At 29.6% G+C, this 15,365-nt stretch overlaps 1 protein-coding gene across 2 annotated transcripts in view; it reads left to right on the top strand.

The window, feature by feature from the left end:
- The window catches only part of SPoCk (secretory pathway calcium atpase), a 285,771-nt gene extending 276,124 nt beyond the window's left edge, over positions 1-9,647 (top strand). The window contains exons 11-14 of one of the 2 annotated variants that reach the window (XM_089592313.1): positions 8,161-8,662; positions 8,735-8,978; positions 9,058-9,199; positions 9,268-9,647. In XM_089592313.1, the coding sequence (XP_089448439.1) occupies positions 8,161-8,662; positions 8,735-8,978; positions 9,058-9,199; positions 9,268-9,401 (1,022 nt within the window). In that variant the 3' untranslated portion in view covers positions 9,402-9,647. The remainder of the gene's footprint in view (positions 1-8,160; positions 8,663-8,734; positions 8,979-9,057; positions 9,200-9,267) is intronic. The other variant, XM_089592314.1, reaches the window with a different exon arrangement.
- The last annotated feature ends 5,718 nt before the right edge of the window (positions 9,648-15,365 follow it).

Below are 15,365 nucleotides of genomic sequence, written 5' to 3'. Positions count from 1 at the left end.
TTAGTTTTGTAACCAATATAACCCCTTTAACTGTTGAAAACTGAGCATAATTTGATGTATCAGCATACATTTATATCGATTTGTAAGACATAAAGCATTACAATTCGAATGTTATACTCGTTATTATTTTATATGTATCAAATCAAAAAACACTTATTTAAAATTACAGTAAAGAGAGGTTGGCGCGTAAAGTGTCCAGGTATATACATACATATAAATATAAGTACAAAAAATAACATAAGTACAATTTTGTCTTTATGACAACACTAAGGATTTTATTTCCACACACACACACACACACACATACGCGCGCGCGCGCGCGAGTGTGTGGAAACAAAATCCTTAGTGTTGTCATAAAGACAAAAATTACACTTATGTTATTTTTTGCAACACTTTTTAATGCTATATTTATATGTATCAGAAAAGAACGTAAAGTCTGCATAAGTCACTTTTTTTAAACACGCACACATGTGTATGTACCTCCCTGTATTATATAGTTATCTGAGTGGGGTATTCTACAAAAACCCTAACAGCCCCCCACAGTCCCTAACAGATAAGGCAAAATTTATCCGTTTTCAACGTTAATTTAAAATTTCTATTATTTTTTGGAATCCCCCAACAGCCCCCATGTTTTTTTTGTCTTTCACTCTCTTCACAATCCCTTTTTTTTTAATAAGGATCAATAATTTACACTTAATTGAAAAAACATTTTTTTAAATCTAATTTCCCACATTCCTAAAAGAGCAAACAGATGAACCTTACACATACAAATACAATATGAAGCTAACGTTTATTATTATAATAATATTAACAAATAACACATTTAAAATCGTAGATAAGAAGTTAAAAACGAGTTTTAATTCATTAGTATTGTTTAATAATTTTGTAACGTTTTTATTTTTATTTATCATTATATCATGTCATGTAAATACACGTGATAAGTAATGAATGTTACATTGTTTTATAATGATAGTAACACAAAAAATGGAATGAACCGAGAACCTAATACTTATTAATGGAATATTAATCCTAATTTAAAGAATCCGTCTATCTTTTACCTATTACTTTGACGTATACGTGTTATAAAATAATCATTAATATTTATTAATTTTTTAAATTATTTTATCAAAATATATTTCTACCACTGAAATTCGAAACATTAATGATGATAAAAATAATTAAATGTTTTAAAAACAATGCTTCAATGATTTTTTCAACACGCCGTGTGCGGGGACCTCGATTATGAGCCATATGTTGTGGCTCTAAAGACCTCGATTTACACACGCGACTCACAACTCTTACTGTACACTCGTGAGAGTGCGTGTGTATGTCAAGATCTTTGCAGAACCACATTAGATGGCTCATAACCTCGTTCCCCGCGCTCGATGTGTTGAAAAGTTGTATGTACCACACGTACGAGAGGTTAGGTGATTGACACGCGTGCGTCAATCGCCTTCCTCACGCACTAGTATCGTAATGTACTATTTTGTAACACGTATACCAAGCTATATACTACAATAAATTCTGTTTAAAAAATTAGAGACTTTTTTTTCTAAAAAATTTAAGATTGTAATTATTTAATCAAAAAATATTATCCAATAAATGAAATAATTTATTAGCCAAATGTGGAGTGTTTTTCTTGATTTCAATAAAAATTTTCAACGTTTTGCCACTCAAGGAGGTCTCTTAAAAACATATTAATTGCCCAGCTTTAGAACGTGGCTCAAGAACTCCCCACAGTTAGCAACCGACTCCCTATTTTTAATCTACGTACTAAATCATTATGTGTTCTCATCACACTGAACAGACATATCTTTAAAGAACCACCTGTTGATTCCATTGCGTTATCTATACTAAAGTAAACTTTGCACAAATTTAACAAAACATTTTTATTTTTTTTCTTGGAATAAAAAGGCTTTTTTTTGTTGCTTGATTTTTAAATTTTAACTCACAAATTTATTGGCATCGTGGTTTGAGGACTCTGCAGTTATATTGCAACAATTAGTACTAGAAAAAAATTTTTCTTTTAACATAAAAAATCACATTAATTATTATTAAAATTTAGATATTCTAACTATGTTCATTTAGATTATGAGTTCTACGATTTAAGTTTTCATATCTTAACATTAACCATAAAAATTTTTTTTTGAATGAAAAGATTCTTTTTTCAATGATATGGTTCTTTTTTCTACTTACTCTCTATTTAAATCATGTACAGAAAATTCTTCCTATCAAATTTGTACTGAAATAACTTGAGGAATTTTTAAATATGAAGTGTATTCTTTAGACTATGGCATGGAAATCGTTTAAATATTAAAAAAAATTAATGAATGAAAAAACAGTAATAAAAAAACAAACAAATCATGATTACGTTGAAATATAAAAAAATTTCGTCTTTTACTTGTCGTAAGTGATTTCTTGTATTATTTTAAAAACTTGAGGTGAAAAAAACTCAATGCATCACAGCAGTATTTTATGGGAAATCTGTAATAACATACTAAAAAACTAACAATTTTTTCATTTTGGACCATAAGATTATAAAACTAAGAACTATCATTGTTTTTTTTAAACAAACTATCAATAACATAATTCTATTACCATTACCATTAAAATTTTTTATTCATAATTTTATTTTCAGAAATGATTGTGAAATGGGTTTTAGGTACATTTTATTATTTTCCAACATCATACAAAAAAATTAAAAAAAAAAATTGACTCAGTAAACGTTTTTCCAGCACAATTCAAATGAATATATACAAGAGTTGTAAACTAAAATTTGTAACTTGGACGCTGTACAAATATATACGTAATGTAAAGTTATTATTTCGGAATGTAAAAATTATATTCGATTTTGAAAAGAACACAAAATTAAAAATTAGTTTAAATGCATGACATTTGAGATGCTAGGTTAGAGATCTACAAACTTAACAAGATACATAAACGATGTCATTAAAATAAAAGCGTTAAAAATATTTACATCTGTATTTTTTTGCGCATATATAAAATATTAATTAGATACTCTAGATTTTTGTTTTCGTCAAATAAAAAAGAGCTGAGAAGGTACTTATGAGGAGGCAAAACCTTTTAGAACTGACAGAATTTGAATATAGGAAAATAATTATTATGTATGTCCAGGGTGTAAGACTCATGGAAAATACTATTATTTTGAGATAACTAACCAAACACAAAAAGTTTCCTATTTTTTTAGGGTTTGAGTAGTTGGAATAAGAGAATTTTTCAGGGGTAAATGCAACCGCCTCTACTACAGCAACATTATAACATAAAATGATAGATTAATAGTAGTAGTAGTTAAGGGGGAGTGAGGACAAGCAAGAAAGAACGAGGAGGTGGAATGAACCAATTTTAATTAATTAAAAATCACAGAAAAACTACGGAATAGCTATGTATTTTATTTGAGGAGCAGGTTAGGTAGAATTGGACGAAAAGCTGACTAAATTTTGAGGAGGAGTGAAAAGGAGAAATGACCCAATTCGAACGGGTTAAAAATCACTAGAAAATTACAAAAAAACTACGTTATTTGATGAGGAGTTTAGGAGGAGCCAAGAATGACGTGAAGGAGGAGTTAAGGAGGCTTGGGAGTATTATTCAGAGAGGCGAGGAACGGGGAGTCCCCCCAGCCCCCGCAGATGCACCCCCTTTACCGCCCACCTTCTCTTGCACTCTATAAACTTGAATCTGTATGACTATAATAGGTTATATTTCTGAAAAATGCCTGGCAAGTCGTTATTTTTTTGTTGAACATCTGACTTTTGTACTACGGAATCTATAAAACCGTTTCTTTCATTGTAACGCATTCATGATATACCCTAATTTCAATGAAAAGGCACCTTAACCTTGTTCTCTCATAAGAAACCGTGTTATACTGACAATATTTCATGATTTTTTTTTCGAAAATTTCCCTAATGAAAAAAATGAAAAAACTCATGTGCACTCCTGATATGCTCAAAATATAGTATACATTTTTTTGGCGCGATTCTACATTTTGAACTTTTCTCCCACAACTCCTTAAGGTGTGTGGAATCCTGACGAGGAGCGAGGAAAAGTGAAGGGCGAGAAGGAGTAATGACTTAATTGAAATGGGTAAAAAATTGTTGTATTACTACAAAAAAAAAAAAAATTACGTTATAGAAAGAGCTAAGAGAAGCAAGGAGGAAGTTAATGACGATTTAGTCCTGTAAAACTACATAAGATAGGAAGATCTAAGGTAAATGTATCGAAGCTTGGCCACCAAAAAATTGGTTCCAAAGACTGGCCATAATCACAATTTAACGATTCGCACAAATTTCTGTAGCTGAAAGCAATATTTTTATCAATATTCACGCTTAAAAATTGTATACACTTCATTGTTAAAAGTTATCTTGATGATACTTTGATCTAAAAATTAAAAAAAAGTATTTCTAGAAAGTGACTTCGATCGACTGGCCAGGCTTTGGAACATCTGTCAACATAACCTTACTTTTGGTGCGTCTTAATAACTGGCCGATGTTAATTATGCACAATTCATAGGACTAGCCAATTATTGGGACTTGAAGTTTTGGCCACAGGGACTAATTTTTTCTACAGTGGCCAAGAATTGGGACATTCGACCAAGTCAAATAATAAATAAATGCTTTTTCCTGTGTTTCCAAAAAATTATTTCTTCTGCGTGTAGCTTAGTGTCATAGCTATCAAATAATACCCAGAAAGAATTGAAATTTTACTATTTTTTAATATTCATGGAGTATTTTAGAAATTAGCCTACTAAGGTGGCCTAACTTTGGTACATTTACCTTATATGTCTGAAAATGTATACCTATTGGAAATATTTTTATTAATCAGTCAAATAGTTTTGTTATAAATACTATGTATTATACTTCAATAAAATGTGATACAAGAGCAAGGGGAGAGTAAAATTGCCTTAAATCAGTACATAAATAACATGGTTTTTTCTTAATTCGTAGGTTGAAAAGGGTGGTTGTGGAGGAGGGATGAAAGGGATGAAAACAAAGCGTCAAGGGTCTGTAGAGCACCGTTGAGTGTTATGTTTTATTAGAGGGGAAAGAAAGCATTTTGCAGCAATAGAAGAGACATAAACACATAAATTGGCTTAACAATGTGGAGAGAGAGTTAAAAAAATAACATCAAATTTGAGGGAAAAAGGAGAAATGAATCTTATTATTAAAAATTGAAGGAGAAAAAATTAAGGCAAGTACTATTCTTTGAAAATGAATAACCAAGAATGTTTGTTAATAAATATTAAATAATATCAATCATTATTTAGTAAGTTATGCAGGGTTAACTTCGCACAACAAATACACTTTTTCTTAAACAACAAAATTTTTATAGAATAAAAAAAAAGTTTGAATTTCATTACAGTATAGATTAAACAACCAATAAGGCTGTTGATAAATCTCACCACAATATTAACATTAATTTTTTTGCTGAATATTATCCGTGAAAGTTTACCACCTCACGAGCTAAGTATAAAAATTGAAAGTATAGTAATGTTACTAAGAAACGTAAGTATATCTTAAATTTTTGCAATGGTACACGGTTACGAATAACTAAGTTATATAAGTACAATACAAAAAAGAAAATAATATTTTGAGAAAAAATTCGGAAGTAACTTTTGCATCCAAGAATAACTATGAATACTGTAAACACTTCTTCGTTGCCATGTATTGTAAATAGAACTCAATTTCCTTCAGTTTTATCTTTTTCTATGATTATGAATAAATCTCACGGTCAAAGTTTTGACAATGTCGGTAATTACTTAATAAAACTTTTTTTTCTACATGGTCACCTATATGTAATTCACTCAAGATGCAAAAATAAAAATAGGATATTTATTCAAATAGTTCAGGTAAAAAAAGTATTATTTTAATAGAGATTTTTCATTGAACAATACGTTAGTACTAAAGTTTTTAGTAAATTAATTGAATTTTCTGTTATAGAAATATTCAAATTATTTTCTTATGACTATATATATAAAGGTAACTTACAAACAGGTAAAATATTAGTCGTAATAATTAGATTTCAAAATTTGTACTTTCTTAATATTGGTTTCTTAATTTACAAAAGAGTAGTACGACGTCTCTCTCTCCAGCCGAGTCATGATTAATCGGGTCTGGCAGGCGAGAACTCGACCGATCAATCGTAACTTGGCCAGAGTGACATTGAATAATACAAATTGATTAAATTTGTTAAGTTTGTAACAATAAATATGAAACTTAGATATCATTGGTCAATTGTAATGGTCACTGCAATTTTGAAATACGAAGCAAAGTTTTTTATTTGTTGCAAATTTAGATAAAATAATAACATTTATTTGAATTTCACGTATGCACCAAATAAATATTTTCTACGCCGTTTTATAGAGCACATAATTTATTTAACATTATTCTGCTATGGATGATGTCATTTGTGTCATTATTTGTTTGTTTACTATTACTGAAGGGTATCGGTATATCAAAGTTTTTAAATGCCTTGTTTTTCTACTCAAAACTCTAGTTTCACTGAATGAGTGCATTATTTTCTTTATTAGTTTTAAAATCTCGTTACAAGTAGTTCTCTGATCATTTTAAATAGAGTTCGAAATGCTGAGTAAAACTCCGCCTACCATCTCATAAACTTAATTTCAAAATTGGTACAATTGTATTTTTAGTAAGAAATTTGAATACATCAGAGGGTTTATGTATGATGGTACACGATTAAGAACTACTAAATTATTGCAGTACAATGTATAAAGAGAAATAATAATTGAAGAAGTTGGACATTTTCTTAAGTTTCTTTTTTTTTTAAGAATAACATTAAACACTAAATAGACTTTTCACAACTTTGTATTTCATATTTTAAGCAATTCCTACTTATTGTGGCATTTTCTGTAACTTTTAATAAATCCCAAAGTCAAAGTTTTGATAACGTAGGTTTATACTTAGAAAAACCTTTTTTTTAATGTTCAGTTATACGTAACCTTATAACGGTAAAATTATAAAAATGGTATATTCATTAAAGTATACTGAGGAGATAGTGGGGAAATGAAAACGGTGGACAGATTGTGGTAGGTTGGTAAGGGGTATTATTAAAAAAAAGATGGGTTAAAATGATCGAGAAATACATTGAATTTTCCCTTATTTTGTGGAAGGCCATGTGGGTTGGTGTCAGGATTTTTTTTCTCTCAATCCTAGTAGATAGTTATAAGTCGTAGCTTCTGGCTTCGGTTCAGATGTTTATGGAATTTTATTTATCATTGGTTTTAGATTGGTAACTTTGCAAACTGTGCTTTTTTGTATTTCCCTACCATCTTTGCTTCTTGCACGTAGAAGCGGCTGACTAATCATGTGCCTTTCTCTGTAGAGTATAGCATTACTTTTTTGTATGAAATTCTTGTTATTTATTTTTAGATCCGTTAGTAGAACTTGCAGTTCTATTTGAAGGACTACCATAAGATTCGTCCAATTTTTCAGTTTGTTGATAGTTTTACTAACGCTTATGATTAATTGATACAACAGTCTTGTCAATATGTTAAAGTTTTTCTTAGTAACTGTATTTTTATTAGAAATTATCAGGAGAAATTTTCAAGAATATCAAGTGTTGATAAAAGTAACCGACTGTTGTGCGGTTTGTAAATCATAAGGTTGCATTACACAAGGTAATCCACCATTTTACAGTAGCTACCATAAGAGAATGATATTTAATTTTGAATCATGTCACACAGCTCTTACTGTTTTATTTGTTACGTTTTATCATTTTATACCATATTAGGGGAAGGAATTGTGAAAAAAAAATAATCAACCGTTTCGTATCAGTTGCCAGTTTTATTTTTTAATAACGTCTTAAAATAAGTTTTATTGTACCTGTCAAAAACATTTATTTTGTGTCCTTTATTATTATTATGACAAAGAAAAAGAAACAAGAATAATAATGTAAAAGCTTACACTTATTATTTTCTACGTTGCTTTTATAAAATCACCATTATCGTTGTTGTCATTACTAATGTCACCATTACCACCACCATAACCACTGTAACTATTACTATTTCTATAACTTCTACTACAACTATTACATTTTAGTCTATTTTATTACCATTGATATAATACTTACCGCTACTTGCTACTTTTACTATACTTTACTAAACCTTTTACTTTTTTACACTTGCAGCAAATATTATTGGTTTGGATGTTGCACATAGTAAACTTATTTCTGGAGATGAAATAGATATGCTATCAGATGAAGAACTAGAAGATAAAATAGATAATATTAGCGTATTTTATCGCGTCACACCGAAACATAAGTTAAATATTGTTAAGGCTTTACAAATAAAAGGAAACGTTGTTGGCATGATGGGAGATGGTGTTAATGATGGCGTTGCATTGAAGAAAGCTGATATAGGTATAGCTATGGGTAAAAATGGTACTGATGTTTGTAAGGAAGCAGCAGACATGATTTTGGTAGATGATGATTTTCAGACTATTATCGCAGCAATTGAAGAAGGCAAGGGAATTTTCCATAACATCCGTAATTTCGTGCAATTTCAGTTAAGCACTAGCATAGCTGCTTTGTCTCTTATAGCTCTTGCAACATTAATGGGTATACCAAACCCTCTTAACGCTATGCAAATTCTTTGGATCAATATAATCATGGATGGACCACCTGCTCAAAGGTTTTGTTATATTATATTGACTTGAAAAGTGTTACATTTACGTTTGTTACTCATAACTTATTGATATTTTAGCTTGGGAGTTGAACCTGTGAACAAAGATGTGTTAAAACAAAAACCTAGAAATACCAGAGAACCAATGATCACAAAAAATTTAATATTTAATGTCTTTTTATCAGCAAGCGTTATAATAGTAGGCACTCTGTGGGTTTATAATAAGGAGATGACTTTTGGTGGAATTACATCTAGGGATACCACTATGACGTTCACGTGTTTTGTATTTTTTGATATGTTTAATGCATTAAGTTGTCGATCACAAGTAAGTTGAACATAAAAATTCAACATTCCTTGACTCAAAACGATTATTCTACTCATTTAAGTTCTTTTGTCTGTTTTAGACAAAATCAATTTTCATAGTTGGCCTTTCAAGTAATAAAATGTTCTTAGTCGCCGTGACATTGTCTTTTTTAGGTCAAATGCTTGTTATTTTTTTTCCTCCACTACAAAAAGTTTTTCAAACAGAAGCATTATTTTTAACAGGTAAAAAAATATATTTTTTAGTACAAATATCAGTTCATTACAAATTCGTTTCACGTCTTCTATTTCAGATATTTTATTTTTGTTTATGCTGACATCAAGTGTCTTTTTTATAAGTGAATTAAAAAAGTGTTTGGAGCGTCATTTTTCAAGACGACAAAATATTTGTCTACGGAATATGAAAGATGAAATAAATTACGTGTAATATATGGTAACTCACAAGTTTGAAACTCAATAACGAATTTTAACAGTTAAGTCTTAAGAAATGATCTATTGTTTCAATAAATAGGCCTATATTTATTTAAAACATTTACTATAAAAACATGGTTTACAAATACTTCAATCTTTATAGTCCAAAAAAAGTTTACGAAAAATTTTTTGTTAACAGCAATAATGAAAAAAATATTAACTGTTTTTTGTGATAACTTTCTCGTATCTACATTTTCCCATAGCTAAATTTTACCTTAAGATAACTAATGTAAAGTCATGTAGCATGAGAAAAAATAACATTATTTAAAAGTAAGCATGTAGTTATGAACGTAAAATTTTTCTACATTATATAGTCCAAAATTTTTGCATACCAAAGAAGCTTTGATAGTTTTGTACAAACATTAAAAAAAAAATTTTTTGTCATGTTGTGTTTTATTTTTTCGGACTTAAGTTTATTTTCTTGCCTCACATCATTACCTACACTTACAATCCTGAGTAATAAAAGGAAGGATGAAGGCGCTTTAACAGCTTTATCACGTAAGTTTCATCGGGGATTCGTTTGTTTATAGACTCTAGAGCTCTATTTTAACCTCAAACCCATCTTGCTTGTACGAGAAAAATCCGTCAACTATAGATGTAAGACTAATGCCAAGGATGCAAACCATTGTTTATATTTAATCATTCCTACAAATACAGTCTTAAATTTAGTTCACACGTATATATATATATATATATATATATATATTATAATATATATATGTTCGAGTCGCTTACAGGCTACAGTCAATTAACTAAGATCTCGACAAATGTAAGCGATCACGTAAAGCCTGTATACTGTGATATAATTTACTTAAAAGGGCCTCATTCTAAAGTGGCCGAAACGTTGCTTTAATAAATAAATAATGACCATTGGACAGCATTGCCGTTGGAGTCATACTTTAATATTAAAGTAGTAAACTTTCTGAATTTGTGATTCAGTTATCCAAAAAAAATTTTTGTAATTGAAAACTCCCTGTGTTAAAGAAAAAACACATCAAAATCTATCAGTTTTTATGCATTTTTATTTATTTTTTTAGCTACTTGCCTTGGATTATGAACCAGTTGTGAAATAGTATTTCAACCGGCACTCGCCGAGATACGTGTACGCCAGTGCTAAGCTACACCCCACTATCTTCAAGTGCATGTCATTTGTGAAGCTTTATAGGTCTAAACTTAAAAATTTGTACGTATGCAGTCAAAGAGCTCAGCTTTTGACTAATGCAAGTTAAAAAAAAAAAAAAAAATGCGTACTTTGAGAAAAAATAGCCTAAACTTAAAAATTGATTTAAGCAAGAAAAAAAATTTTTTATGTAAAAACTGACTGCTTGATCTGAAAGAGCAGGTGCAAGATCTGACGACTAATGTCTTTACCTTTTTTTCTAATTATTTCCCATCCATTGTAAACAAGTTGAAAATAATACTTTAGATGCGACATAGGTGCTGCGCACATCGCGTGTTCCGCTTGGCTTAGACGTGCCCATATACTAGTCTAGTTAAAATACATATTATTTTTAACACACTCTCTTGTCATCTGTTGAGTTTTGTACAAATTTTTTTTGGTAATTTAAGTTAATATTGTTTTACTTTACTATTGTTTGTCTTTCAGCTTTCCATCCTATTTAAAAATTTTGACGTCCCAAGGCTTATCTTTAAGGACATACTCTAGGATATACTGTAGGACGTCGTTGTATCGACAAGAATAGGATATAATTAATTTATTATGTGTTTTAGAATTTTTTTTTTTAATTCAATGAAACAATATTATTCAGATATAAAACTGGAACAAACAGTTTATATATGTTTGAAAAACAGAAAACTCATAAAAAAGTAAGAATAATAAGATTTAAAAAATTTTTGACGTTAATTGTTACTGACTTAGCCAGAGTGTAAAACGTATTTGCTATGCGGACTAAAGTTTATTGACAGTATAAATGTAATTAACTTTTGTTTTCCTTCAGTAAAATAAATTTTTATACTTTCTAACACAAAATAAATAGTTTTTTTTTAGTTCAGTAACTGATTAGTATTTTCTTATTAAACATAATACATAGTACTTGTTTATATCATTTGAATATTTAGTACTTACAAAAATTAAGTGAGTTTTTTAATATCATTAACCTGGTTAGGCATTTATAAGTAGAAGTAAATTAATATAAATCTGCAGCTCAAAAAAAAAGCATTACGTACAAGTGAGGCTTCACCTCCTGCGCGAGCTATGCGCTAACTCTCGCAGATAGATTATGCTATAACTATAATATTTTCAGGACAAAATTAGCATTTTTATTTTATTGAACCTTAAAAACTATGCCATTAATTGTTTTGCAAGCAAAACAAATGCAAGATTCAAAGAACTACTTCGCTTCTCTGAAATACTTCGGAAAAGATGATCTGCGATCGTTTTATTTTAAGTGAGTCTGCTTGAAATAAACAGTCAATCATTCATATGTTAATAGACATTTATAAAATTTATTTATTAAGTAGGCATAACTTTTTTAAATCCATTCAACGTTCTGTCCATCAAATCATGTTACAATATATTCACGTAAGTAGTGCATGTATACGTAATACGCGAGAATGAAATTCTATAAAGGGTACCAGTTAACGTATCGTTACTTATTTTTATACTGAATTGTAAGTTTTTTAAGTTTTAGGATAAGAACGTATTTATAAAGTTCTAAGTGTACTCTGTTAAAATTTTTTTTTCAATTCTTACTTGTAGTTCCAATTTTTATATTTTAAGATGGAACTGGCAGTAAGTTTTTTAGTTAATAGTGCTGATACTGCCACTCACTAATTGTAACTGTGTGCTACTGAAATAAATAATAAGAAGCAAAGAACAACAATACTCGTATAATTATCAATGCAGGCTGACAATACATTTACATTAGCGGAACCAAGCAACCATCACTAGGTGGAAATATCAGCGCCCGCCAACTCAGACATTTAGTGCTGCTAGTGTTTTTACTGTACTAACAAAACTCTTCGTGGACATGAAATATAATCGAATGTTGGCATAATTATTATACATACAGATATGTTAAATGAGTATAAAAATAATGCAGATATCTAAGTCGGATTCCAAACGTGGCACAATTCCACAGTTTCACAAAAAGTCTAATAAGCGATGACCACCATGGTTCTTATTGTTTCACCATAATATAAAATATTATTGCATGTATGTATACGGTATTATAGTACCATGTAATAAATAAGCAAAACAAATGCTTATGGCAATTACACTGTAAATGGACTTCAATCCGCATAACAAGTACCTTTTATACTCTGGCCAAGTTAATAAGGTGCTTGCCTCGTATTCTTAGTATTTAAGGTTCGTGTTCGTCAACGATTTTTTTACTCCTATTATCATTGCTTTTTTATTTTCAAACATGTATTAATTATTGTTTGCTCTGTAATATCTAATTGATACTGTTTTATTAAATTTAATAAGAAAATATTATAAAATATATAATAAAGGATGTCCTGAATAAAATCCTATTCTAGTTGATATAAAGGCCTAAAGGATATCTTAGAGTATGTTTCTAAAGATGAACTTTATGACGTCTAATTTTTTAAGTGGGATGGAAAGCTAAAAGATAAATGATGATGTAGTACTCAGTATTCACTTTAATGACTTAGAATTTTTTCTGTACCACTCTTACTGAATTACGAAAGAATGTCTTAAAATAATATGTATGTGTACTGTATGTATGTGTCAACTAGACTTGTATACATACATGTATATAAATTTTCTGTGTGGTGACGGTACCTCCCATTAACCTAGTCTCTTATTCGTAATCTCATCTATAAAACAGTGTAAATATACTTACACGTAAAAAAATTAAGAAGAATAAATATGCATGTTGCAATATTCAAAACTGAATTTTCTGGAATCTGTGAGAAATAATTTTATCTTTAATACCTTAAAAATCAGATTTTTTAATTAGATTACGCTTATTTTTTCATGATTCAAAATAGAAAAAGTTGATATACGACCAATAGAAGCTAAGATATAATATTTTCAGTTTTTACTCATTCTGGCCGTTATATTTGATCTTTCGACTTCGGACCAGCACGATTTTTTTTCCTAAAGGTTTATTATACCATACAAGTTCTCTTTCCAAGCAATTTGGTCAATCATTTTGCATATAACGACTAGTAAGAATAGTGAACAATAGCGCATGAAATGCGGTACTTGAGCAGCTGCAGCCAGCGGTACGCCACGCATGTGTACCAGCTTGCGTAAGAAACTGAGAGAATCATATCCCTGCTTCTATTCGTCATGTGGTAATTCATTTTTTTCTAAATTTATGTAAAAAGAAGCGTAACCATTTGCACAAAGTTGCTTTCGTCTTAGCTAAAAATTAGAGAAAATGCAGCTTTGTATTTGCGGTTTCTCAAAAACGCTTTTTCATTTGTTTATTTAGAAAATAAAATTTTCAAGGTAGTAAAGATAATGCTATTCCTCACTGATTTTAAGAAGTTAGATGTCGATTCCATGTCCATGACACATTTTATAGACAATCGAAAATTTTAATTAATAATTTTACAATAAGCCACTATTATGAAATTTAGCGATTGGACTTGGCGTACAATGAGAAATATACTAATGTCTATAAAATATTCGATCGTCATTCAGTTTCTGATATTGCAGTATGCATTTTCATGCAGTTTTATTTTTTTACGTTTTTTGGCTTTCTCGCTTATTTAAACAATGGAAAAATTAAGTAACTATTTTAAACACTTATTGTTAGCGTAAAATGATCATATGAACAAGTTTTGTATTTAACGTTTTGCTCAAAAATCGAAACTTCGAGATATTCAATAAAATCTAAAAAAAAGAAAACTTTCAAGTTATTTTGCAACAAAAAATAATGACGCATGTTTCTATTGACTAGACGCTTCAGGGTGTTGTTTTGCTTTTTTTTTTTTTTTTTTCAATTTTAGGTTTTATATAATATTGTAATAAAGGATGAACACCCTCTAGTGCTCTGGCGCCTTGACTACTACCGCTTATATAAGACACCTGTATGAGAATTTAGTATGAGTCTTTGCATGAATACATGTATATAACTGTACATAAATTCAAAGTATACTTAAATAACAGTATATATATCAACATACTTTGCGTTAAAATATACGAAATAAATTAATAAATGTAAAGTTCAAATTCGTGAGTTAGTCCACAAAAAATATCCCATTTTTCCCCCATTTAGAAAAAAAATTTTTTTGAGGCTGCACATCCTTGAAACCGAAAACACATCTCTAGAGATATAAGAATATTTATGCACACATTATCTATATACATATATATACATGAAATCCGTCTTCGAAATTTTTTTCTTGTACTACATGACATTACAAGTAAAATAAGCCCAGTTTCAAGGATGTACTTGAAAAAACATTTTTTTAAATAGGTAACAAAAACAGAATATTTTTGTAGACATTCTCATACATATGGATTCTTGAAATACTTACTTAAATATGCATGGAAAATTACATTCACGACTTGTAAGTAAATAAAAAATAAAAAAAAAAATGTGTAATGGTACTATATTGAGTAAACGTACTGTAATGCACAAACAAAGTACAAGATGTACAAACATATTGTATACTTTCGTTTGTGTACGCAAAGCACAACTAGTATGGTATGTACTGTGTATGCCACCGACTTGACAGCAGTAACATCGCTACAGAAACAGTGAGCACTTACAACAGTAGAAAAATTTTAGAGAATCACATACTCTCTTTACTTAAAGGATGTGTATTTACATATATATATACATATCTTCCTATATTATATCGTTATTTATGAGGGGCTGTCCGCACCCCCCTTCTCAGCCCCCTTTACTAATATTTAACCCCTTCTCAGCCCCCCTCCTTAAAACATGAGATTACGAATAAGAGACTAGGTTAATGGGAG

The sequence above is a fragment of the Copidosoma floridanum genome, unplaced genomic scaffold, assembly GCF_036245765.1.
Source record: "Copidosoma floridanum isolate Cflo_tuat_1 unplaced genomic scaffold, Cflo_Japanese_pri ptg000016l, whole genome shotgun sequence".
Classification (NCBI taxonomy): Eukaryota; Metazoa; Arthropoda; class Insecta; order Hymenoptera; family Encyrtidae; genus Copidosoma; species Copidosoma floridanum.
This window is presented reverse-complemented; position numbering and strand designations above follow the sequence as displayed.